Source organism: Olea europaea, unplaced genomic scaffold, assembly GCF_002742605.1.
Source record: "Olea europaea var. sylvestris unplaced genomic scaffold, O_europaea_v1 scaffold915, whole genome shotgun sequence".
NCBI classification, from domain to species: domain Eukaryota; kingdom Viridiplantae; phylum Streptophyta; class Magnoliopsida; order Lamiales; family Oleaceae; genus Olea; species Olea europaea.
In genome coordinates, this window is record NW_019267631.1 from 140,739 (window position 1) to 168,391 (window position 27,653).

Sequence of the window (27,653 nt, forward strand, 5' to 3'; positions counted from 1 at the left end):
CCCCCCCCCCCGGTTCCCGGCCCAAAAAAACTTGACTACAGCTGGAAAAAAGAAAAGAAAGAGAAACAAAATGAATTCCCCCAGTTTTTGGAATTACTAGTGGTCCAAGAATATAAGTTCTATTTTCTACTACAATGCAGAAATATCCTGGAAGCCTGTTGGATGGATTTACGCAGACCGAGGTCAGCACACTAGCAGTGAAAAACAATCTGCTGGTTGCTGGAGGATTTCAGGGAGAACTAATTTGCAAGGTCTCTAATATTTTTCCCAGTTTGTATATCTATAAAAGTGTTTCCCTAATTTGTTTTATTGGCATCAACAATGTGTAAAGCCCTTAGTTTTGTTCTTGAAGATCTTCATTGTGGTAGTTTCTTGATTAGTATGATCGGTTTAAGGGGTTATTTAAAACAATTAGCTGTCTGCTTAACTTCCCTTTCATTTGAATGGCCAGGTTATGCAAGTGCTTAATTTTGTATTTACTTTCATCTGCAAATAGAATGAGCTAGTAATTTGGGATAGCCCTGGCTATGCAATGTGCGGACTCCTTACTTGGTGCTACTTTTTGTAGTTTTTGTTTAAAATTACTTTCTGATGCAGCAGGCGTGGCGAAAAAATAGAACATCACCTTAACCTAATCTCCTTGATTATATGAATACCAAGAGAAGAACGAAGATAGGAAGAAAATTCCAAGTTTTGTAAATTATATCAAACAAGCCAAGACAATGAGAAGAGTGTTTTTGGGCATTTAAAATACCCTCACAATATTGAGGGGGAAAAAAAATACACAACAACAACAACTATGGTATAATTAAAGACAATCCTACCCTTAGTTAATAAATGCGAAAAATTAGAAAATGGCAGCACAGATGGAAATATGAAGTTAAAAGCAATCATAATCGTGGCTGGGCTCCTACAAGCGGCCAGCTGCTCAATGCATCTTTGGGTGCTCTAAATGACTAAAGGAATCAGGATGCATCACTTTGACCTTTGGTTCTGTTGCAAATTTACTACTTACCCATTTTGAGTTTGTTGATAGGTTTTGGTATCCAGTTTACTCTTTCAGCTGTTCTCGCACAGAGTTTTGCTTTGCATAAAGTTGAACCCGTTTTACTGAAAAGGATTCTGTTCCGTTTATTTGGTTGCAGTATTTAGACCGGCCTGGTATTTGTTACTGCACGAGGACAACCCACGGTGATAATGCCATCACTAATGCTGTTGAGATATATACATCTAGAAGGTATCTGTTGATCCCTTATACTCGTTACGGATGTACATTTTTCTTTTTGGAAATCTCCTTGAGCATTCTGTTATTTCCTTTTCAGCGGTGGAATTCATTTTATAGCTTCAAATAATGACTGCGGAGTTAGAGATTTTGATGTGGAAACATTCAAGTCCAAACATATTTATTTTCCTTGGCCAGTCAATGTAAGCCTCTCTCTCTCCGTATGTCTGTTTGCGAATTTGATTCTCGATGCTGTTGGAAGACATGAATTGCATTTAATATTTGGATTGTTGAGAAGTCTTTAGAGAGCCACAGTCCCTTACATTTTCCTCTAAGCACCTGCTTTTTGTCTTAGTTCTTAGATCAGTGATATTATTCTGTTTTAAAATGAGCTGCATTTTATAGTTTTAGGGTCATCCACAAAATATGCATGTAGAAGGTTCAAACTCTTTTACCCGAGCATCTTTATTAATATGCGGCTGTGGTTGGGGGAATGATGTTTAGCAAGAGAAAATTCTCCCCATAGGACAAGGAACCCTTAAAAGAATTAGATTCTGTTTGGCCCCCATTTTTTAGAAATTAAAATGGGTGGAGTAGTACTTTTTGGAAAAATGAGTGGTTGAAAAAAAAAAGGAAAAAGTTTTTTATTTACGTGTAATATTATTTTATGGAAGATTGTATGGTTGAAAATAGGAGAGAAAGAAATATAATGTAATGGAATAGAAATTAATGGAGACCAAACTGGGGCCTTAAAGAAATGTAATTCTGATACCTTCATATTTGTTAAATTGCATTTTACATATGCGTAGTTTGATACTCTTAATTAACAACATTTGCTGGATATCACTGGCAGCATACATCTCTTTGTCCAAATACGAAGCTTCTCGTAATTGTTGGAGATGATCCGGACGGTATGTTGGTGGACTCAAGTAGTGGGAAGGTACATCACTTATTTTCCTCGAGTTGTAAGTAGGGACGGAGGAGGCCTTTTACTTCCTGACACTAAATTTTGATATTAACCTCTACAGATAATTGCTCATTTGCGCGGGCATAAGGACTATTCATTTGCATCAGCATGGCATCCTGATGGTATAACATTTGCTACTGGGAACCAGGATAAAACTTTTTTCTTTTCATTCCCATGTTCGAAGGAGTAAAAATGAAAAGAATGATGCTACAGATTCAGAGTAGAAAAAAGGGTAAGAAACAGGGGTGCCATATGTTGACAAGCAATTGGACAATTTGAAATTTTTTTAAAATCACATCCAATCAAAAACATTCAAATCAACATGATTTCTTGTTTTCTGTCTTCAACCCTATCAAAGGAGTTTTATTGAGATGGAAAGCAAAAAAGAGCATATGGTTATATATATATATATATATATATAGGCAGGATTAGCTCGAGCTTGCTTAAAGTCAAAGTTAAAATTTAAGCCTCCATTTTGAAATGTTTATTATAAATTATTTAATTTATAAATAGATAAAATTGAGTTGTGAAAATGAATTATAATCATTTATAAATGTTAAATAGAGGCTAAATGTTGATGGGTTAACAAAAAAATGATTTAAAGACAAATAACTCAATACATCAAAGGAAAAAAATGAAATATGATCGCAAAATTCAGTTTCTGTAGAGAGGGAGAGTACATATTACTTGAAAATAAAATTGAAAAAGAAGAGTAAAAAAGGTATTTATTACTTTAAATAAAATTTAAAAAGAGATTGGATCAAGGGGGGTTTGAACCCGACGTGAATCGAACACGCAACCTTCTGATCTGGAGTCAGACGCGCTACCATTGCGCCACGGATCCTTTGTGATGTAGTTTAATCCTTGTAAAACTTAACATGTTTTTCCAGACTTCTGCTCAGTCTCCCCCACTGGTTCGATTCACAGTTTATTTCAATTGGTTAGTTTTTCTGCTACTTTGATAATAATTCGAGAAATTTAAATATTGAATTGTTCATCATCGGAGATTTGTCCGGGAAGCGAAATGAATGAAATAGTGAAACAATTCCAGCAAACGACTCAAGTGAAGTTGAAAATCCGCCATCAGGTAATTGGAACAACTATTGTTCTTATATATATATATATATATTCATTTATACTTAGAACTTTCCTGATTTCGGTAAATGTGATTGCAGTTGTTTGAAATTGATAAGAGTGAGTGAGGGGAAGCAGAAAGAAAGCTGTAACAACCCTTTGCCTATAATGAGAGCCACTGGTATCGAGCCATCTTTTTTTGGACTTGGGCCAGGTCTACCAACAAATATTGGCCCACTTACCTCCTAGAGCATGTGAGATCCTTCTTCTATTCTTTTCCTAACGTAACTGGGCCATCCGCGAATGCAAAGGATGAAGAAAAAAAGGAATATTTTTTGTCCCAAAAAAAAAAAATAAAAATAAAAAACTTTCATCCTCTTCTCTTGGCATGCACAATTGCTTACATGTCGCCTTAGTCACATCTCTCTTTCTTAGTTTCAACTTTCAAGCTGGCCTAAAGAAAATGAATGAAAGTCGAGGAACAATACATAAGCCTTAACTATACTCCAATTCAATTTTTGGAGAAAAGGTCTAAAAGCTCAAAACCCAGTGGTAATTTATAAACATCATATAAAAAATAAATTCTAATAAATACATACATCCCAAATTAATGTTTTGAATTACCATTCTAAATGGGACTCTCCTAAACAAGATCGACCAAAATAAAAAAGTCACAGAGACCTCTTTGGAGCAAATATTCTTTATTACAACTGTCGGAATTTGATTGTTTGAAAATCACTAAACTATTGAGGCACAAATTGGAAGCTATCAAAAGATATGTCAAAGCAAATAACTTTGACTCTCATTGTCGAAATCTAGTTAATTGAATTTCGTCGAACGATTAAGGTAACAAATTGGAAGTTGTCTACATTGGAAGTAACACATGAACTGTGAGTCGGTGACGTGATCTTAAATCGTTGACCTATTATTAGTACAAAGACATGTGACATGTGATCTATGATTAGTGAATTTTGGTCTGTGATCTGTTGACACTGATTTGTGAACGATACAATATAACTCGTGACCTATGACATATAAACATGATTTGTAACCTATGGACATTTATTTGTGACCTTTGTACAATGATTTGAGACCTATCCCACCACTCGAACCACCACCAGATATCAACACGGCATTTAACATACACACTATGAACATGTGATCCATGCCAATGGCAACACCACCACCTCAAAAATCACCACAAAATGGCCACAAAATCAACACAAAATTACCTAGAACTCTGACAAAGTAACGGATAAAAAGAAGTAACCATCTAAAAAGACTCGAACAGCAACAACACCAGCATCATCGTTGCTGTGCATGACGGTTTCCCTGTGAGAACCGCCATCTTTCGACGATTGGTCGGTTGTGGGAGGGAGGAGGAAGAGGAGAGAGTGAAGGGAAAAGTGAGAAGAAGAGAGAAGGAAAATGATTAGGGTTTGGAGTTAAATTTTGGTAGGGTGGATGGAATTGGGTGGGGTTGAGGTGAATATTTAGATTAATTTAAATATTTAATTATTAATTATTAATATTTAAATACTTGATTTATGGATAAGTAAAACTTAAGCCTGATTTTAGAATTGTACTCTTTAAAAAGTAAAAATCGGTTGCAAGGTAATCTCCACTTATGAATATACAGAGTTATTGAAAGCATGTTCATTTAAAGCCTATTCAAATCCCTTTCACTTATCTCTCTTGCATTCATTCTATTTTTCATTCCTACAGTAATTTTGACCATCATCCTCATCTCTTCCTTGGTAACTGTGGATGTTATGCATTAATTTTTTTTTTTTTTTCACTTTTAAGTGGTTTAAATTGGGTACCTGTTCGCTAAAAATACATGCCGCAAGTGCACGGGTCACGTACAAGTAATAAAGTAGACCTTTTGAGTCCGAATTGTTGATCTCTCGAGGAATGTATATTCTAGATTACACGACCTTAATTAATTTAATTCTAACAATAAAAATAAACACATATAATTAAAAATATGAGTTTGAAATAAGGAAATTAACTAAAAAAACTACAAAATAAGAAAATATAAGCAACTTGAAAATTTCGAAAGCAAATGTGGTTGGGATTTATGGTTTCGCTTAACCATGGTCTAATTAATTTCTCCATAAACCAATTAACATGCTATTCATTTTTTCGATGGTAGACTCAATTTTCCTATTTTAGTTAATTACCTCTATCGAGCGAAATTAACCCTAATTGATTGGTTTAACTTATCATATCTCTATGTCGATTAAAATCAAACAACCTCATTAAATATTTGTGAAAATAGCTCATTAGATCACCTAGGACTAGAAGTATATCTCTATCCCTTACACAAACATAGTGTTTCTACTATTTAGTCTAAAATTCACAATCTTCTCTTACACAGTTCACTAAACACAATTATTTATTGACCACATAAATGAAAATGTATGAAATACAATAGTAAAAACACATGAAAATAAATAATTTAATATTAAAGAGCAAATATCCAAATTGATTAAAAGTTATGTTAAACTAATACCATAAATTCTAACTCAAGAAATTAGTCCATATTATATAAATGAATAAAATGAGAATATTTTACAAAATACATTACAAACATGCCAAAATAATTAAGAAAATACAAAGTTATAGTTGCAACCCAATTTGAAGCTTGACTTTGATTTTTCAAAATATTCCTCCAAATCTTTAAATGTTTTCTCCTTGTGCTCTATATGATTTGCTTCCAAAAGTATCAAAGATTTACAAAGAAAAAGATAAAAGAAAAAAAGAGAAAAAAGAAAAGAAAAGGAAGAAAGATAAAAATAAAAGAATTAAGCCCTAGGGAAATTGCAGCCTTGGTCCCCGAATTTTGGAAAGTGAGCAAAATAGTCCCTAAGCCTTTGTTTTGAATTAAAGGTGGCGCCTAGGCGCCGGATCAGTGGCACCTAGGCGCCCTGGCCCTGTTACATAGCCCCAAAAAAAAAAAAAAAAAAAAAAGATTTTTTTGTCATTTTGCAGCTAAGTCCTTGAGAAAATTTCATGTCAAGTCCCTCAAGTATGATCTTGTACAATTTGGTCCCTAAATTTTGACTTTTATATCGATTACACCCTCCAATAATTTCAACCTGGGTCCTTTTACTTTCGATTCTTTGCATTTTGGTCTCCACTTCATAATTTTGTACGTATTTAGTCCCTTTTCACTTCCTTTCATCTCGTTCTCTTTACTTGGGTGATTTTTAGCTTACAAAAGCAAATGTTACACAATTATGAATGAAATTCCATTCATTTAATAAATAAATAACATATTTAGATATTAAATAAGTGTGTAAAACACACTTATCAGTACCCAATAGTTGTACATTTAAGTTAAGCTCTTAAGACTTGTTTATCACCCTTTTTTCTTAAAAAAATTGTCCTTACTACTAAGAAAATGAGAGAACACACAGAAATTAGAGCTGCATTCAACAGTTCAAGTTATATATATACCATGCCTTTCTTATGTTTGGTCCCTTTTCCAGAACCTATCTGAACTTTTACCTTAATTAGGCAAACTCTCCTTTGTCCTTCAATTGAATGTCATGTTCAAGAGCAAGACCATAACACCGCACGTTGGTTCTCTCAGTATTAGATAGGATTAAATAATATTGTCTAGTACTATGTATTATGTACGTCTGAGCTAAGACAGCTTCTCACATATGATGAGACTTGTTTCATAGGTAAAACTTTCTTGCCAGGGGTTCATTGCTGTTGAGGGAATGCAATGTAAGATGTGAAAATCCAAATTTTCCCTTCTATTATACGGGGATGTCCATGGAACATTCAAATTTAAGGATTTCAACAGAGGGAAATTATTGATGTGACAGCTTAACCGTTCCCATCCTTTTCTTTTTGGCATTTACCTAATCTTGAGTCCTAAAGAATCCTTAGAAGCACCAATTCCTAATTAAGATAAAATATGGCTGTTTGGCAAAACTTTTGAAAACTCAAATTATTTAAACTAAGAAGTAACTTTTTTATTTATTTAGAAATTCACTAAGCCCCTATTTGTCACCCATTATTTGGCAAATAAAAGAGTTTTGAATAGTATGTATAGGAGAATGCGTAGTTAAAAAGTAAAGAAACTTTGTTGATTTGTGTGTAAAATATTTTATTGTGTGAATATGTGATGAAAAATAATACTATAGTAAACAATTTAAAATTTCAAAGGCCGTAAAATAGGTTCTAAAAGTGTTTTATCTTATTATAAGAGATTTCAGAGAAAGTTGGAGATGAAATTTCCTAGAATAGCCCCCCATTAAATGTATAATACATTTTTCTCTCTCCTTTTTTAATATCACATTATCTAATAAAATAGTATCATACATAAATAAATAAAAAATCTTTCTTTTTCAACCACACATTCTTAAAAAAAAAGAATTATAACATCAAATAATGGGGACAAACGGAGACTTAAAATATTGTTTGAGAAATTGAAAATATGGATGAAATGAAAGTGAAATGACACTAAACTCTATAATATGAATAATATTATTCCTCACTCACCTAAAACACTGCGTAGAATAACCGCTTCAAGAACATATAACCACCCACCATCCACTCAAAGCAATACAAGTGCAATAACACCCACATCTCTCTTGATCCAAAAACCCAGATCCAGATTTTGTTTTTCGGTCAATATAGAAACGAAAGGGATAAAAAATGTGTTGTGGGACTAAGGTTTGTTGTTTCTTCCTGTGCGTTATATTGGTGGTTGTGGCCATTGGATTGTTGTTCGGATTTGGTGTATTCAAGAATGGGTTTCACAGGTTGGAAAACACAATGCATGATTGTAGCTCCTCTGCCGCCCTCTGCTCCGCCGGACGGCCATTCTTGGGTTTCAATGCTCCTCCACCATCTTAGACCATAAATCCAAATATTAATATAATTGAATGTGGTTAGTTTTATGTTATCATTCGAGGAACGTTGGTCATATTTTTCATTGAATTTTCAGTTGGAACTTGATGCACTACTAGTTGAATTGATATTTTGTATTAATATAAAGCTGGTTGGCTTAGGCTTTTTTGTTTTTGAAGTCATTTTTTTCTTTCTGAAGTCGTTATGGTTTTTCACCTTTCTAGTCCTATGTTTCTTGTTTTCGAACATTTCATTAATTGTGTGGATTAGTATTAGTTTTCTTCTCGGTTGTCTTAATAAATATTTCATAAATGCAATATTATATTTTTAATTAATTGTTCGATGAGAAATTGTAGGAAAAGCTCGTATCTGAAATATTATGGGCATGTCTGGTTCCAATTTTTTTCAGAAGAAATGGATTTTCTGACATTATTGTCCTGCATGTGGGCCCCCTTGTGAGGTGGGGAAGTCAATTATTCCGGCTGGCAAGTCTCCAACAGTCCAAAAACAACTAAAAATTGAGCAAAAAAGTGGAACCAGACCCCCTATAACATGTTCAATTACACAATAGTAGGTTAATAGCTGCATTCAACATGACAACTTATACTTGCCTCGCGTCGATGTATTTGATGAAGATGATGACCACTCCACTTTCCAGAGAGTCGGTTTATGCCAACGAGATAACTAATACATAAACTCATTTAACAAGATTTTTTAAATGTCAAAAGCTGCTTCTCAAATTATAAAATTATAAAATTCATTTGTATAACTTTTTTGCAAATGTTTTGTTATACTAGAAAAAACTTCTAATAGAACCTAGCTCAAAGTATATTGGATAAGCTCTTCTACTGAAAACAAAAATTTGAACTTTGAATTCTTACACCTACCTTTCTAAGTGCAATCCATAACCATAATACTCAACATGCCGTATTATCAATTTATCTATTAATTATTATAAGAACCCATTTGTCATGACTTTTGATGACCGAAACAGAGCTTATTAATTATTATAAGAACCCATTTGTCATGGCTTTTGATGACCCAAACTGAGCTTTTAAATTCAAAAACTGCTTTTGAACCTATTTGATTAATTTTGTTGCATGTTTGATTCCACTGGCTTAAACTATAAAAGTTCAAACAAAGACTTCAATTGAAGCTCTGTCAAAATCCCAACGGTAACAAAAGATAATTAAGGTACATTTATGGTTTCCATAACTCATGAGAACATGTAACACTGTAGCAAGCGCCTAGCAATGTAAAAATTAGTGAGATCTTCTCAAAAAGCAGAAAAATCAACAAAATTTATAAGATATACACTTCATATATTTCTTATAATATGAAAAAACCGCGAAAACTTTGCTACATAAACCCATTGGGTCTTTCTCCACTCTTAGCAGACCTTTTCTGTACATCTGCATCATAGTGTGCAAAGGCAGCATCTAAAGCCTGCATCAAACAAAATTTTATTAGTTGTACTGTGGCTGCTGGAATATAAAGAAACCACATTGTCTCATGATTTAAGGCCTGCATCAAAATACAATGCTAGCACTAAATTGAGAGTTGACATTGAGGAAAACCTGAAGCATTGGTTGGACAAGTAAGGAAACTTGATGCCGGAAATCTGACTGCACAGATTCCTTAATTTCCTGGAATTTAATGAAAAGATACAAGAAAAATTATAAACGCAAGTAGGCAATCCATTGTACAAGAAACAATTGTAATTATCCAGAAGAACAAAATGTACCTGTAGCTTTGGATATACTTGTGACATGGCATCTTTCAATCTGGTTACCTATGAAGAGTGTAAACTGCTTAAAATACTCAATCAACTTATCAAATGGAGGATTGCATCAATATAGTCTGGCCACCAATATCAAAACATTTGACTTACAACGTAATTAGCAATTTTGGACTTGCTTTATTGAAGATCAATAAAGGTCGCCAAGAGGGGTGGGAATTTTTTTCTAGAAAACTGAATTCTCGTCGAAAGGTAAAAAAAAAGTGTTGCTTACTGTCATCTTTTTCAAGCATGAAAAAAATGGCATAATTACCTTTGTATAAAGATACTTTGTTGTAATTGGATATGATGACCAGAAATGTTTCAATAATTCCTGAATAGATGTCCAATGCTACAAATAACAAATTACATTTTAGAAAACATGATGGAAGAGTAACATAGCAGATATAACAATAGAAGCACTACACGTGTTGTATTGGTGTGCACTCACATGTAAAAGATCCTCTTTAGTAACCTTTGGCAAGCTATCCAATATGCTCTCGTGTGGGCTCTTTCCAAGATGGTATTTCGTGCTTGATATATTCTGGGTCAACCCACTGAGAACCTACATAATTACAGTGAGCAGTTATGTTTTGCCAAATCAATATTGATATGCCCACAAACATCTTCTTAAGGAAGCTACATCACTAGAAGTCAATACCTACGGACAACATATATGTGAAAACGTAATACCTTAAAGGCAACTTCTGGATCTGTAATTGGTTCACTCAATCCTGTGACTCTAATCTCTGATATAAGTTCCCTTAAAGAACCGTAGGCTTCAACTGAGCTTACATTAAATTTTAATGTCTTTACACCAGAACCAGCATCTCCTAATGGTTTTAATGCATTAGCTTGCTGAGAGTCGAAGTAGTCCCTAGGGTCCTGTTTTAAAAAGGAAGACATGAGATAATCAACAGCATTGCTTTTCTTTTTCATTTTTTCTTAGTGTCATCAATGAACTTTGATAATGTATATCATTGATATAACATTGCAGTGCAAAAGTTAAAAAAAAAAAAAAAATACAATACAATAGTCAAACCTTAATACAGAGGGGAGCAACTGCAAGGTCTCGAGGCCCCTGAAGATCCTCAATCTCGGCTACTCGAGATATTCTGTGTGAGAGATCTTTTTCTAAATTCCCATCAGATACTTCATTAGCCAACTCAGCTGCAAAGATAATAGAAAATTTCCGGTGCACTATTTTTTAGTTTCACGAGAATAACAATAGCATATATATTGCCATTAACGAGGGAAATAAGCTATCCTCTAACCTTGTTTTGTCCGAGCAAGTGCTTCAGCCACAGACCTTGTGTCTCCAAGCTCAACATCTACACTCAGATTGTAGAAAGAAGAAAAGCCATTAGGCTGTCATATATTTCACTTATGCCGTAAATGCTTGAGTTAAAAATGATTCTGGCAAACCCCAAGCTCTTCGCAAAAAATAGTAACTAGATTTATTATAATTTTTTTTTATTACGCCAGCCTGCATTGGTCAACAAAGGATGGACCACTGAAATTGCAATAGAAGTCAATAGAGAAGCTGCTTCATTAGATTATTTGATACCAGATGGATAGCATGTGTTAAAACATGTATAGCAGAGAATTAGGCGTAGGAAAGGAGGAAATAAACAAACCATCACCATCTGCTACATGCAAGTACCTATCTTTCTCTCTCACGTAAAACAAACAATTAAAGGCAAACAATAGACATAGGACTAGCATGTTGAGACTTTGACCTTCAGCATGAATTATGAGACCACTAACCATATCAGAACTCCCATCCTGTGACACACACTAGCTAATCAGCACATGGATACAAGCAATGAAAAAAAGGAAAGGTTGAAAAATAGACCACCACACCACACAACAGCATGGTGTTTGAATACTATGAACTCTGCATCAGAGTATCATAAGTCAGCTTTGACAGATAATCTAAACCCTACAAAGCATCATCCAGACTGTACTTTTTTATACAAAGTTAATTCGTCAACAAAATTTATCACGTCTTCAAACTGAAAGCTTCAAAAATTTGGTAAATATGCCTTAAAAGGCTTACAGAACAACCTACCTACAACTCTTCCTTGAAGAACAACTGCAGCATGCTGGTTGAGATCTTGTGAGAAATATCTTCTGTATGGCTCATATTGTGAATCTAAAACATCCTTGCTCTCTTCACGAAGTAACCCGTGATCCTATAATGTCACAAAAGCACAACTTTATGTGATCAAACATTGTAAAATCCATGTGCAATAGGTTGCGAAAACCAACATGCAATCTAACATAAGATCTTGTGAACCAATATGATGTGTTCCTAAGAGCAGTTCAAGAACAACAATATCCAAAATGGGAACGGAGACCAAATAAAAAATAACATGTCATTAACACCAGTGACATGTTTATAAACAAATTTGGTTGATACCACTTCTTATTTTCACTCTAGATTATAGTAGTAAATATCAAGAACAAAGTGAACAAAAAAAGCTTCTTCTTGCAAAAATTGTCAATGAAAGACATCAGAATATAGATGCCACCAAATGTACCGGGAGATGCATGTAGTCATCGCCTACATCAGCTTCCATGTCCAAAGTTGGGTCGACACGTCTGATCTGAAAAAAAATTTCAAAATTCCAGTGTGAGAATGTTAACACGTGGAAAAATAATAAGTGCACATTTCAAGTGTATATCACCTTTCTACGAGCTTCATTTGTCAACATGTCATCTTGTTTCAAAAAAACGGCAAGCTCCTCATCTTCAGCAGCCTCAGCTGCAGCAGCAACTACATTTTTAGTACTGTGGAGATATTCTGCTCTTGAATATTTGGTCCAGAATTCTTTTTCTGACATCTGGATTACCAAACTTTTCATTGTCAGCGATTTCTAACGGCTACGGAACTTCTTTTAGACATATATTGCTAATGGCACATAGCTCGAGGTTCCAACAATTAACAGTATACCTTTCATATTTAATGATTTAGCATGAATCTAAGGACATCATCAAGCGATCACACTTCAATATAGATCTAAATGTCGAAAAATAATACTTCTTAAAAGTTTATAAACATTTAGTTTCATTAAATATTTTTCATGTTTTTATATACAAAACTTAAGTGACTTGACTAAACTCACTGCTTTCTTCTTCATGGGAAAAAAAAGGCTCACAGTTTTAACCTACTCTGAACACTCATGCATGGTTATTCTTACAAATTAAGTAACAAGACCACATTCAGTAGCTTTCCACCAAAGAGGACATTCTCCTTCAAGGTTTCATAGACCATATGGATTATGAAATGGGAGTTTTATCATACAATTTCAAAATCAAGTGGCACCACTACCATTTATTTTTATTACCATTTGTTCCAAAATGCAAATATTTTCACTCAGTGAGACAGGAAAATGTTTAAGGCAATTATCCAAAGCCTAATGGAACCAAGTATTAAGCACCAAAATTTCAGGGACTGTGTCTAATTTTTAATTACCATTAAGCCTCCGTCTGGAAATAATTTATAGATAGATACAAATGAGTGATGGATAAGTGTTAAGAACTTATAAGTCCATTGGAATGTGTGGTTAAAAATGAAGTTTGACCATTTATAGATGACTAATAAATCATTCATAAATTAGCCAAACGGAGGTTAAATTACCATCCCATTTTCACTCACTGAGACAGGAAAAGGTTTAAGGAAAATATCCAAAGCCTAATGGAACCAAGTATCAAGCATCAAAATTTCATTGATAATCATCATAAATATAATCATGGCCACATGGGCAAGTAAGCTGATGGGATATAAGTGCAACAAGGAAATATTTAGGAAAAGAACTTCCAGAGAAAGGATATCAAACATTGACATTTTCCTCACCTTGTTCGGAACAAACTTCAGGTATGCTTGGCGAACAGCCGGTTTCTCAGCAAATATCTGCAGTAAGTTTAAGGTATCAGTAAGGTTGACAACATGGGATATGTTCAGAGACATACACCCAAATGTTTAACTAATAACCAGCAACAAAAGTTACACATAAAGAAACAAATTATTTTCTACTACAAATTACTCTTGTGGAGCTTCAGTAGATTTGTCTTTAATATTAGGCTTCACGTATGGGAAGATACAATGACACAATAATATTCGACAGTAGCTTGAAGTTACGTGCAAAAATATGAAAAAGCATCCCATCACTGAATGAAAATAGTTTTAATTTTAAAGCATTGTACTACCAATTAATTCATCGAGCACACAACGGTTCCGTCATTTCAGTTGGAAATGTGAAAAGATAAATAAAATAAAATAAAATAAAATAAAGGAAAGAAAAAGGGGTGCCGAAACAATTAAACTTGTTAGTTAGTTTGGTTTTTCAAAAAAATGTCGGTATTACTAAAAGAATTTTTACAGACCTCAGCAGTTTTGGATAGTTATAAATATTATTTTGAGCTTTCTTGGATAGAATTAATTGGAAATTCATGTTTTCCACCAAGTCTTCTTTCTTTTGGGCCACTTCCCGTGTAACGATCACAATATCAATTAAAAGGACTATTCTATATAAAGTCAACACTAAAAATAGCTAAACGTTTAGAGTGTGTTTGATTGACATGGAAAATATCACCTAAAAAAGAAAATATTTTCCTTATTTTGAAGAAAACACAAAAAATCTACTTCCCCAAAGAAAATATTTTCCTTAAAAACAAGAAAATTAAGCCTATTTTCAAAAGTTGAAAAATATTTTCAATGAAAATATAGCAATCAAACACTTCAAAGTAGGAATTTGGGTGGAAAGCTGATATTTTTCATGGAAAATACATGCAATCAAACACACCCTTATTGTTATCTACAGTAAGAGGCTACCTTAATCCAAAGGAAAGTACTTTTCTAGTTCACCAAAAATTTAAAGAAAAGTAGCCATACCTGATGAATAATCTCTGGAGTCAAGTTGAATGTAACTCTGTTAGACTGAAAATACAACAAATAGACTTGACAATTAGGTTGCAGGTTGAAAGATGACAGACAAGTAATCAAATCTCAGTTCGAATCATAAACTCAGAAATTATCAAACTTCACAGACAAATAAAAGCTAACTTTGAAAGGACCTAGGAGCTATTTGGTAACGAGCATGTTTCTAGTTCTTTTCTCTGCTATAATGTACCGACACGGACATGTATGTCCAACATAACACGTATCGGATATGCCAGCACAAGATTTTTCAAAAAAGTATTGACATGACACGTTGCTGACAACGTTGATTAAATTCTTCATTTATAAAGTATAACTATAGTTTTACATTTTTTTTTTTTTGGTTAAAATCTTTTAAATATGAGCAAGTATTTGTTGTTTACTAATAACTTAAATTAAAAGTAAATAATATTTTTAGTAAAAAAGAAAAATGATGAAGACAGTGTGTCCGAGAAGTGTCGGTATCCAACATACTACTCTAGTTGAAGTCTCCGTGCTACAAAGTTTCTTTGTTTTAAAATTTTGAATAGAAAAAGAAAATGGTTTTATGTTTTTATTTTAATTTATATTTCAATCCTTTGAAATGAGAAAGCAAAAACCACAAAAGGAAAAAGTGGCTTTGCATTACTTCTTGAATACCTAAATTTAATGTTCATCAAACACATTGTAATGTCAAATCCTATGGCTACCGAAAAAAGTTATCAATTTCCATCTTTATCACTGCACCCTAACAATCACACCATAGTACTGCTCTGCTCCCACCAATCGCAACAATCATCAGTCCTCTCAATGCAGTTTCCTTTCAAACAACAAAATCTTCACCCCGTCAATGTTGTGGGAATCAGTGATCCCCTTGAGCCCCTCAATCACAGCAAACCACCACATCCAGGATCGAACAAATCTACCAACCACACCTTCTGAAAATCCACATGTTAAGACAATAAATGAAATAGGATGCCCGATCATTGCCAAAAAGATAGCACCAAATTCTGGAGGGCCAAGCAAACTGAGATGCACACATGCCTTTGCTAGACATCTCCTTCAATTCCATATTAACGCTTCTTTCTCTTCATTTTTGCATATATTGATTGTTGGATAAATTGCATTCGAATTGGGACAATGCAAAAATAGATAACATCCAAAATTACAGAAAAACCATTTCGTTTTGGTTAATATGTTAAACAAACAAGTTCTTCCACCTAAAGAATGTAAATTTATCTGCATGATTGAATATGGGACCGGAAACAAATGAGTTTTCCAGCAGGCCCTTTTGAGTAATATTCAACATGGAAAAGCATGGGCCATAGCAGACTCTGCACACTGACAGCACCACCAAGTTAAACCCTTCTGCTGCCCTTAGAAAACTCGAATAGAATCCAAACCATAACACGACACACATTACCAAATTCCATATCATAATGGGACTAGGGTCTTGCATTCAGGGCCATATAACTCACCCAGATCAAACTAACTGAGTTGTGCTGACATAGAATGTGAACAAAATGGAGTTTTTTATGTGACGAGCACAGAGAATACATATAGTGGTGCACAGACACAAACTTGCAAAGACAGTGATATACGCATATACACATGCACATGCACATGCGCATGCGCACACAGATAAAGGAGTTCCTTCTTGTACCTGACCATCCGATAAGGGTTTCACACTCCACATTTCGTTTTTTAACGCAACTCGCTGCTTTGGCTTTCTTCTGTCATTTTGATCCAGTAATTTCTGCACTTCATTAATGAATTCTGATTATTTATCATATATATTCTGTCAGTAGCTTTAGACCAAAAGCAGAACCTGCTCTATCCTTTTCAATTTTTCAACACTAGCCGTCAAGTAAGATTTTCTAAAAAGATACACCAAACAAAAACCATTTATCGGAAGCAGTTTACAAAAAATTTGCCCATATGATGCTGTTACAATGTGTTTACTAGAACTTACAGATTTTTTATGTGTATACTGTGTCATTGAGTATCTAACTTCCTCACATATTTATCAAAAGAACTTTATTCCAAAATAGAAAAAATGTGAAAGCTATCCTCTGGGAACAGCTATGTTGAAAAAATAAGGATGGAAACAAGGCAAGATGTTAAGGTAACCGTTCCATTTTCTCATTATTAATTCTTTCGAACAATCGAAATAGACACTGAAGTTCAAACTCCAATAGCTGACCTTCCTTGTCGCCCAAAATTCAGCCTCTGTCAGGATACCTCCAATTACAAATTGCTTGTGAAGCCTCTGCAATTCGCTGCGAGTAAAAGTATTTAGTTAGACAACCTATAGGTGGAATTTAAAGTAAAAAATGCTATATGTAATGAATTCAGAACAAAAAAAAAATAAAAAATCCAACAAACTACAAAGATTAACTGAACTGTACCATAGTAATCTCACAGAAGATACATCAGTTTTTTTTTTTTTTTCATCTTTTTGTAAGAGAAAATATCAGTTTGAAAAGGGAGGCGGGAAATTGAAATATAACAAAATTTTAAGTGGCGCCAAATATAACTTCTGGGCACAAACTCCAAAAGAGTCATTTAGCTTCTACTTTAAATATTGAAATAAAGTATAAAAGATAAAAATAATTATTTGATGCACAACATATTTTATTTGACAATGAATGGAATAAATGAATTAAACATTTTGTCCATTGAGAAACTAGCTGATTTGAATGATAGTCAAAACAGTGGTCTGCAACTTCCTCATTTCTTTTTTTGCCTTCAAACCATATTTTTTTTAACTAACCTAACTTGTTCCTATGGAGCAAACTCCTTGGCACATAATTCTATATATATCTATGAGATCGTGGAAGCATTATACAATGACTGAAGTCAGTTGCAAAGAGGATCCATGGTGCAGAAGCAGAATTGGAATTCTTGAAATAAGATTAAAGTTGAAAAGCTAGAAACTATGTACGGAATAATTTTATTGTATTGAATTGATTGAATTAATTATTGAAAAGTGTACACAGCCTTTGTATATATTGGTAAAATTATTAACTAATCTTACTAATATAAGGAAACTAAAATAATATCCTTAAAAAAAAAAAAATGAAAACTAAAAATCCTAATATAAAAAAGGAAGAAGAAATCATATTCTAATCAATAAAGATAAGAAATCCTATTCTAAACAAGAAAGGAAAAAAAAATTCTATTCTAAATTACAAAGAAAAAGAAAAACCAAACCTATTTGGAATAGGATTGACCTACATCAATTCAATTGCATCATGAGATAATAAAATAGTCAAACTGCAGAAGCAACATAAAAATAGGGGTGGCCTTTCTTCCATATGTAAATGAGATCTGAAAATATGATTCCAGCAACCGAAAGAAGTATGCAGTATGCAGCAAGCATAAGTGGTCAAATCATATTTATAATTAAATATTTTGAAAGTAAATTTACTTGTCCTCCTGCAGTAGCTTAATCCGATGCTCCATTTCTGCTGTGCTAAGCTGTTCATCCTGAAGAGCAGCAGCAGGCTTTTCAGAGGTAGATTTTCCAGTTTCTCCATGAAATGCGATAGCTGCAGCTGTTCACAAGTCACCAGATACAATGTCGTTAGTTACATTAGCCCCTTACTTCCCTGAGAACATAACGTTAAAAAACAATCCAATATAGATACACTAGCTGGGCGAAGCGGAAGCTCAGCTCAGGTGGTAATGCATTTAGCTGACCGTCGATTCATTGAGAGATGTGAATCGTAATAATTTTTTTTATATAATTTAATGTAATAAATCAATTATAATTTTCAAAAAGTTAAGTCATATCATAAGATCAAAATGTGTTAAATGAGATATATCAAGTAATAACAAAAAAAATATATATTCAAACATTCGTGCTTCTGTTTATGCAAACCAAATTAGGAATACATTATAAGTTTCTCATCTTTCATATTCCCCTTATCATTAGTCAAGGGATTTCATTCATTATGAATTTTGATTTGACTTTAATCTCTAAAAGGTAAATAGTTATCAATAATGTGGCCATCATTGAATAAGAAAATTATTTATTTGTACTTCTCCAAACAGTTGTTATAGTGATTAATTCAGAAAAAATTATCCAAATACATATTATGGTTAAGGAGGCCATGCACCACCAATAGAAGCCTACAATTACTAACAATGTAACCTGGAGGTTCCAAGTTCGAATCTTTATAGAGCAGCATTTTAAATTTTTAAGAACCGATTCAATTCAAGAAATTGCGTTGTAAACTCGAAGGATTCTTCCCAATTTCAACAAGGTTTAAATCACACGAAGCTTGATAATATCCAAGTTCACCCGTGACGGTGACTTACCCACAAATTCTCGGCAAATATCACGATCAGCAAAACTATCAAACTCAAATATATAATTTCCACCCTGAAACAATGCAGAACTAAGCTTGTTAATTGCACAGAAACTAGGCACCAGCAGAGAATACATTGCTTGTGTTGAAAGATAATTGATGAAAGTTTTGCAGCACGTATCAGCTCAGTCCATCACTGCAAACCTGGTCTTGTGTAAGATTAAGAAGGGCCTGTTTACTGGAACCCTCCTTGGTAAATTTATGCCCTGAAAAATGGAAATAAATGCAAAGACATCAACAAAAGCTCTACAACAGAAATACAATAAAGACATTGAATTATAAAGATGAAATAACGACACTTTAGAAGACTGGCCATTTTATTTCCTCTTTTCTCAGTTTCCTGTTGGCTTTTAGGGTGGTTATAGAGTACGAGAGAGATCAGTTAAAATAGAAAATTTACTTTTACAATGAAATAGACACACAGCATTGAACTACATTAGTCACTGGAACTTATTTTATTTAAAATAACATAAACTGCAACCCTCAACTCGTGGAACTATAATTAAGAAGAATCTATGTGTATCCTCGTAGAGAAGGAAGGACTTAAGAAAAAAAAAAAAAAGCACCTTTAATCGTCCTAAACTCCACATTTAGCTTTCTGGGTGAATTTGGATCATTTGGCATAAAAACAATTCTTTCCCTGGTCTGTAACAAGCAACAGGGAAAAAAAAACAGATTAATCAATAAGCTGAATTTTTGTACTAATTAATAGCCCCAGTTTCTTAATTATAATCCATCAATCACCAAATAGACATCATCCCAGCTTGGTCATTTTAACAATTAACACAAAAAGTTAAAAAATGAAAAATGAAAAAAGAAAGCCAAATTTGATTGAACAGCTCAACGTCATTGATCTGTCCAGCATTTCTGGTACATTTTATTATATTTCGCCCAACTAGGCTATACTCAATCCAGCAGATTATAGCCCAATAAAATAATTCAGGAGAAAAAAGCCATACTGACATCGAAAATAAGTGGGAGGCTAAAACGCCGATATAAGAATGCGAATGCTCGGATTATTACCATTTTAAGGGAGCCAGGAACACCGGGGTCCTTGACCGATGACTTATACTTGGCACGCTTCATCACCTGCCCATCGGCCATGTTTGATAGCAGAAGTATTGGCAAACAACAACAAAAATACTCAAATTGGTACTGAATTAATCTAATATAATTATCCCGGTTATAATGAATTTAAATTGAATAATCTACGGCAACACGGAATCAATTTGAATCGGCTCCGAGAAATGCACGCAGAGATCTAGGGTTTTAGAGTGAAGTATAAAAATCTTTCTCTGGCTGGCGTTGGGGGCGCCAACTGGGAGGGAAGAAAGACCATCGATCCTTTGCAATGACTCAGGGGCGTGGTGGCTATCAATCAGGGCAACGTGATTCCAAGAGTTTTAATTCTCAAATAATTTGCATTTATGGTTTTATGTTATGTTACACCATAAAAAATTTAAAAGTGATTTTTTTAAGAATATCAGTTCAAAATATGGAGAAAAAAATTATGAATTTACGCACAAAATTATTTTGATTGAAAAATGTGTAACTAAAAATTAATCCAAAGAAAATTGATCTGAAAAAATTTAAATCAAACAAAGGCTTAATAGAGGAGTTAATTGTTCTAATGGTCACTGAATTTAGGTCTATGTCTTTGATTGATCACTGAACTTTAAAATGTCGAGTTTGGACATTGAATTTGAAATGTGTCGAGTTTTGGTCACTGAACTTATGTTCTGTTTTCAGTTAATCACTGAAGTTTAAAATATCAAGTTTTGATCATTGAACTTAGGTAAATGTCTTTAATTGCTTACCGAACTTATGTTCATTTCTTAGATTACTCACTAAAGTTTAAAATGTGGAGTTTTGGCCACTGAACTTTGAAATATGTCGTACGTTACTCACTAGCATAACTATTGAACTTTAAAAACTATGGAGCTTGCAGTGAATAATGTACAACATTTTTCAAAATTTAATTGCCAAAATTCGACATTTTAAATTTCAGTGAATAATCGAAGACATGAGCCTAAGTTTAGTGACCAAAACTAGATATTTTTTAAAGTTCAGTGACCAAAACTTGACATTTTTCAAACTTTCGTGGCCAAAACTCGACATTTTAAAATTCAGTGGCCAATCAAAGATATGAACTTAACTTCAGTGACCATTGGAACAATTAACTCGTCACTGCGCCATAAGCAATTTCCCCCAAAACCTATAGTGAAGTAGGGTCTTTTATAATGTTTTGAATGGAAAAAAAAAGAATCATCAACAAGAAAAGATCAGGACTTACTCTCCAATGTAATTTTATTTTTTTTTTCCCAATTTAAAGTCCGTTTTAAGAAAGATGAATCTCTTATTTCTAGAGTAAATTTTATCTGTTAAGCAATGATATTCCACTCAACAACTCGAATCACTAAAGCTGACTTTCATTCCTACTTGATGGGTAGGTCTTGTAGTTAAGCTTCCTTCTCTCTCGTGAGGACAAGATTGTTAAAAATTTCGTCTACCATACATATTTAAAAAATTACATATTAAAAATAAAATTAATATTACTCACTTTCTCATAAACTTTAAACTTAATCAATAATTATCCAAAGTAGGAGGTTTTTGAGCTATTCATAAAAAGAAAAAAGAGACTATATAGTCCGTAATTATGTCGATCTTCACCTCTTTTCAAAGCCTAATTAGCAAAATTGGAGAAAAGCAATCTATTTTTCCAAACCATCGTGTGAATTTCCAGTCTTGCAGATTGATACAAAAGACCATTGAATTAGGATTCCCAAATTTTGGATATTTTTTCAATGTAATTTATGCCAATATTCAAATCCCTTCGCCTTCGCTAGAAAGCATTATACTATTAAGCCGAGTTAATTGTTTCAAATGTCACTGAACTTATGTTCATATCTTTGATTGACCACTAAATTTTAAAATGTCGAGTTTTGATCACTGAATTTAGATCCATGTCTTTGATTAGCCACTGAAATTTGAAATGTCGAGTTTTGGCCACTGAACTTTGAAAAATGTCGAGTTTTGGTCACGGAACTTAGGTCCATGTTTTCGATTGCTCACTGAAATTTAAAATGTCGAGTTTTAGCCACTAAACTTTAAAATATGTTGTACATTACTCACTGAACTTTGAAAAATATTGTACATTACTCACTAAACTTTGAAAAGTGTTGTACAATATTCACTGTAAACACTATATTTTTCAAAGTTCAACAGTCATGCTAGTGAGTAACGTACAGCATATTCCAAAATTTAGTGACCAAAACTCAATATTTTAACCTTCATTGAGCAATTTAAGACGTTGACCTAAGTTCAATGAGCAATCGAAGACATTGACCTAAGTTTAGTGATCAAAACTCGACATTTTAAAATTCAGTGACCAATCAAAAATATGGACGCATGGACCTAAGTTCAGTGACCAAAATTCGACATTTTTCAAAATTTAGTGATCAAAACTCAACATTTTAAAGTACAATGGCCAATCAAAGACATAGACATAAATTCAGTGACCATTGGAACAATTAACTCTGCAGTGACAAAAGACCCTATTTTCTGCATTGTTGAAGCTGCTTTCACTGTCTTGCTCGACCCATCAACCTCTGCTCTCAAACTTTAATAATACTCATGCTCTCTCTTCATTTCTACTCATTCATCCTTACCATTTTTGTTCTGAATCTCTGATGATCTCGAAAGGCCCGCCATCATCTGTAACTCCCCAGATCGCCCACCCTTTTCTCCTTTTTCAACCTCCGACGTGCCATCTTTTGATGAAGCATTTTCATTATGTACACTTTCTTATGCAACTTGGTGCCCAAATTGGGGTTGCACGACAATCGAAAATTGGCCAACAGGCATGGATTGAACAGGTGGTAACACAGAAGTAGCTTGGGATGTATCAGAAGGCATTTGGCTAGAAGATAGCTGTTCACTTGATGGAATGACAGGTAGCAAAACATCAGTAACCACAGTGCCCCTCAAGCCCACTGGAGGAATAGAAGAAACTACCTTTGGAGGCGCGTATTTGAGATTTGCTCCTACTATATCACCTGTTTGAAGAGTACGATTTTGAGCCAAGAACTGTATGTCCTTTCTTCTTATCATTTGAACATGTGGGGCAATGTCATTTTCATCTGTGACTGGAGTGTAATGTCCCAGCTTGAGTACAAGAGTTGTATTGGAGTTGCAATTGAGCACATAGCCAGCACCAAAAGTTGCCTGGCCCATCATACTGTCATTTCCATCCAGCTTTCCTTTCTCTCCTTCAAAACCAGGAGGTTCACGTTTAGTTTTAAGTTACTTTAGGTTTGTTTCTTTTCGAGGGCGACCTCGCTGGAAGGACTGTAAGGGCACCAGAGTTGTAACCTTGGATAACTAAATTCATTTAGATCTTTGGTCCTGCAAACAAAATAAATCAAACAAATTAAGGATTTTAACCTCATCTTCACCTTCTCAGAGGATAAAGATTATAGGTAGCTCTCGCTTTTGATGTATGTATTCACCAGGAACGATAAATCTCAAAAATTGGAAATGGATTCACCAATTTTCTGTAACTCAATCAAAATAAACAAATTTAATTCCAAAAGCCCAAAGTGGAAATTGGGTCAAATAACCCCTTTCATAATACACTTTGCTATTTCAGCCTTTGACCAGAGTAAAAATTTTAAAATAAATATTTTAAATTAATATTAATAAACTACTTGAATTACCCTTATTCAACACTACACAATTTCCCCTCAAATTCCCAAAATCGATTCAAACCGTTTCAACCCTAGATTCCCCCATTCCCATCAATTCTTATCTCCCGAATGGGAACACCACATAACGGGTTCGTTCCCTTCGAATCCCCCAACGCGATTCAATATAATCAGCCTCCGATCTCTTCTTATCTTCTTCTTTCACGAATTACAGAGTTCATATACTACAGCGAATCGGTATCGCCATTGTCGCGAGTCACCACTTCATAAAAGTTATTCACCAATTTCAATCCCAGGAACCAATATCTTACTGCGCTATCCCTAGGCATGAATTTTCTAACGATATTTAGAGTTATTGACCCATAATTGCATAGGAAAACCTTGGTATATATAGTTTTTTAGAATAAAATGAGTGCCTGAACAAAAGCTTGATATACTGCATTTATCATCAATATGTTGATTTAGTAATATTACATTTTGAATTCAAGTAAAATGGAATGCTTTTGATTTTATATGTTTTGGAATTCAAAATGGTTCAATTACCTAAAGTTGCATCCAGTTACTCCTAGCTCCTCTGTTTTCCCTAACCTCTATTGCCAGTCCTATTTAGTCCCATTGAATAAATGGAGAAATGAAAAAATGGCTTCTTTGTATTGTTAGTGACAACTATTAATATGCTGACAAAGATTCTTATTCTAAAATATGGACATTAGCTATTGTTAGTGACAACTGTTAATATGTTGACAAAGATTCTTATTCTACAATATGGACATTAGCTTTTTACAGGATGATCTCTTTAGACCTCAATCAAAAAATCAAGTGGAAATTCATTTTTGAATGACCCCTATAGAATAGGTTTGAGACCTGCAGGTTCATAAATTTCTAATCACGCTTATAACTAGCAATAATTTTAATGACATTTTCTTGTAGTAAACCAATCAAAACCAAAGGTTAAGTAATAAAGTGCGAAATCATCTTGAAAAAGGAAAGACTATCTTATACCAAGTGTACCTTTTCGTACTTGGCTTAGAATCATCATTGATGTCAATGAATTTAGCATTTTCCTAATTCTTGTCCACATTTGTTTTGTCATTAGAATCAGATTTCTTATCTATCTGTGAAAGGCTCTTCGATTTTGCTAGAACACCATCCTAGTGTTATAAAAATTGAATTGATTGATCAAATGGCACCCTGTCGTTTATGAACTCACCAAAATATTTTGTATTTTCTTTATGATCCTTGACAAGCAGGCACGATAGATTTTTTCAATTTTGGATTCATTTGTGAAAATTAGCTGTTTAATTTTTACTCTTTATTGAGTACTATGTGTAGGTTTACACGCCTTGTTAAATGTTTGGATCTGTTTGTTCTAAGTAATTAAGTTCATGTTAGAATGCTTGTCATGGTTATGCTAGATTTTATGATTAATAGCTATCCTTATTTATGGGCTAATTCTTGATATGATGATTCATGAATTTAGTCTGATTAAACTGTGTCATCTTGAGGCATTTAATTAGTTTTAATTTGATGTGCTTTTGTTTTAACTGATAAATTTATTATGTTTCAACCTATTTAACTCAAATGTGTCGCATATGATAAATAGGGCAATCTTTTTTACTTAAGTTTTCATAAAATGGAAAAAAAAATTGATTGAGCGATTGCTATTGAGGCCATTGAGTTGAAGTAAACTAATTTGCGGAACCAAAAGAACCGTAGTTGGTATCCTTGAATCTGATTTCCTAGGTTTTCTCGTTATGAAATGTTTATTTAGATTATTCTTTTTATACAATGATTCTGTCTCATGTGCATGCATGAACCTAATAATTTAGACAACATTGCAATATCTTTCATTTTCTTTCTATCTCATGTGTTGGTTGATCATTTTTAAATAATTTCTTGCTTGAGTTTGTTTTTTTATAGACTTTACAATATCTAGGAACCTTCAGCCATCCTTATCTATATTTCAGGCATTTAATTATGGTGTACATATGAAAATGTCTGTCATATAGTCCCACATAGAATATGCATATATATTCCAGTTCATAAATGGGTTCATCTTAAATTGATCCTTAATATTTCTTGCCAAATTTATGTTCTTTGGGTGCCATGGACTAAACCTGATATCTAGAAGGTACTACTATTATTTCTTCTCATTTCTTTCACTTAATATCTTATTTTTGGTAAAATGTTTTCGTGTTGAATGTGAGTATGAAAATCCACACGTTTCCATTGTTTATTTTCATTCTGAAATGCACTTGTCATGAGTTTAGTAGTGATTTGGTTGGAGTATAGTTGGTTGAAAATTTGCAGCAAAGACTTGTGATTTGCAACAGAAAATGTTTTTATCATCTATGCTTTTAGTGGAAACTTGTGATTACAGCAGAATGATGGTAGTCAATTGAAATCTTCACGTCTACTTTAGAAATTTTGAAAATGTCACCCTATCGTTTATGTAATTCTAATAACTTAACATGATCATTTTATGTTTTTCATTGTAGAAATGGAACGCTCATTTGACTATGTGATTCCCATTGAACATAGAATTAAAGGCAGGCCTTCGCAGAAATCTTCCTTTCAAAAAATTGACTATGTTCGGGAAATGTTAGATGATGTTCATCAAGAAATGCTGATGGAATCTTGTTTCGGACAACTATATCGAATGAAGCGCATACCTTTTTCAGCACAATTAGTCCACCAACTTGTATTGAGAATGATTGTAACCAAAAAACAAAATGAGATCTGGTTTTTAATTGGAGGTAAGCCAACACGATTTTTATTATACGAGTTCTCATTGATAACGGCGTTGAGAGCTAATGAGGAGCCTTCGTTGGAGCCCCATATTGTGACTAATGATAGATTGGTGAAGAAACACTTTAAAAAATGTAAGAAAGGCATAACGGTGTACAATTTGAAGGAAGCTATTGAAAGTCGCAAAGTGCGTATGGAAGACAAGTACAAGATTGGGCTTGTATATATTTTGGAAACGGTACTACTGTCCAAAGAAAGCTATGCATACAAGAATTTAGAACACTTGTCAATGGTTGATGACCTGGAGGCTTTTAATACTTATCCTTGGGGAAGAAAGGCGTTTGGCCGCACAATAGATGTATTCACGAGAGACTGGAAATCGTTGGTGAAGTTATACTTGATAAATAATGAGAAATATCCATATTCAATTTATGGATTTCCACTTGCCTTGTAGGTAATGTTTTTAAAATTACAATTTATTATTCATTTTGTTTAGATTGTAATATTTTGCATCTTATGCAGATTTGAGCCTATGAAGTCATACCATCTATTGGACGGAGATATGGTGAGAATCTACAGGAGGCTGACCTCCCCAGAATATGTGGATGGAATTCTTCTGAAATGCCTAACTTCAAGAATATTGGTGCAAATATAGACGAACCAAATGTAAGTAAATTTTAAATGTACATCAAAATATATAGTTTACTTTATAATAACTAAGCGGGCCTCTCATTTTTCATATAGATTGTTGTTCACTGCACACTGAAGCCTACACCGGAAAAGGCTTCCAAAGCATATTGGACAGATATTCATCGATTCGAGGATGAAGTAAAGGATCCAATAGTTGATATCTTTGTGGATAAGGAAAATATAGCATATTCATCCATTTATGTTGATTTTCCTCAGCAAACTTCCCAGTCTCCTAATGCCTCTACATCTCCTCGGGATCCATCTTCTTTTCATAGGTCATCTACTTCTACAGATACTCATACATTTCAT

General features: G+C 33.6%; 2 protein-coding genes and 1 non-coding gene across 4 annotated transcripts; 1 reads left to right on the forward strand and 2 right to left on the reverse strand.

Annotated features, from left to right (window-relative positions):
• Positions 1-122: 122 nt before the first annotated feature.
• Positions 123-4,699, forward strand: LOC111392301. Its single transcript, XM_023017613.1, has 8 exons — positions 123-251; positions 1,146-1,237; positions 1,323-1,425; positions 2,076-2,162; positions 2,251-2,375; positions 3,046-3,129; positions 3,365-3,477; positions 4,545-4,699. The coding sequence occupies exons 1-8, from the start codon at positions 135-137 to the stop codon at positions 4,697-4,699; spliced, it is 876 nt and encodes a 291-aa protein (XP_022873381.1). The 5' UTR covers positions 123-134.
• On the reverse strand, positions 2,962-3,033 carry TRNAW-CCA. The gene has a single exon. It is a non-coding gene; the product is annotated as a tRNA-Trp (tRNA).
• Positions 4,700-9,277: 4,578 nt separating the features above from the next.
• On the reverse strand, positions 9,278-20,621 carry LOC111392283 (probable RNA polymerase II transcription factor B subunit 1-1). 2 transcript variants are annotated; one of them, XR_002702242.1, is made up of 20 exons: positions 20,227-20,621; positions 19,770-19,848; positions 19,348-19,409; positions 19,154-19,217; positions 18,261-18,387; positions 17,034-17,109; positions 16,494-16,586; positions 14,807-14,851; positions 13,769-13,825; positions 12,600-12,755; positions 12,453-12,518; positions 11,981-12,104; positions 11,184-11,240; positions 10,952-11,079; positions 10,603-10,794; positions 10,361-10,474; positions 10,184-10,261; positions 9,877-9,940; positions 9,710-9,778; positions 9,278-9,578 (listed from the first exon to the last, which is right to left on the reverse strand). XR_002702242.1 is itself a non-coding variant. In XM_023017589.1 (20 exons), the coding sequence occupies exons 1-20, from the start codon at positions 20,305-20,307 to the stop codon at positions 9,492-9,494; spliced, it is 1,803 nt and encodes a 600-aa protein (XP_022873357.1). In that variant the 5' UTR covers positions 20,308-20,620; the 3' UTR covers positions 9,278-9,491. The 2 variants fall into 2 exon arrangements, 1 of the variants encoding a protein (XP_022873357.1); XM_023017589.1 differs by having other exon boundaries at positions 9,877-9,924; positions 20,227-20,620.
• Positions 20,622-27,653: the final 7,032 nt, after the last annotated feature.

Excerpts from the sequence above, each read along its gene's own strand:
- LOC111392301 (XM_023017613.1), top strand. The coding sequence starts at position 135 with ATGCAGAAATATCCTGGAAGCCTGTTGGATGGATTTACGCAGACCGAG. Across the intron at positions 1,426-2,075 it reads ATTTTCCTTGGCCAGTCAAT|CATACATCTCTTTGTCCAAA; the intron begins GTAAGCCTCTCT and ends TATCACTGGCAG. Across the intron at positions 2,376-3,045 it reads TCATTCCCATGTTCGAAGGA|TTTAATCCTTGTAAAACTTA; the intron begins GTAAAAATGAAA and ends TTTGTGATGTAG.
- LOC111392283 (XM_023017589.1), bottom strand. The coding sequence starts at position 20,307 with ATGGCCGATGGGCAGGTGATGAAGCGTGCCAAGTATAAGTCATCGGTC. Across the intron at positions 11,241-11,980 it reads TCTTCAAGGAAGAGTTGTAG|ATGTTGAGCTTGGAGACACA; the intron begins GTAGGTTGTTCT and ends ATCTGAGTGTAG. Across the intron at positions 10,262-10,360 it reads CTAAAGAGGATCTTTTACAT|CATTGGACATCTATTCAGGA; the intron begins GTGAGTGCACAC and ends TGTTATTTGTAG.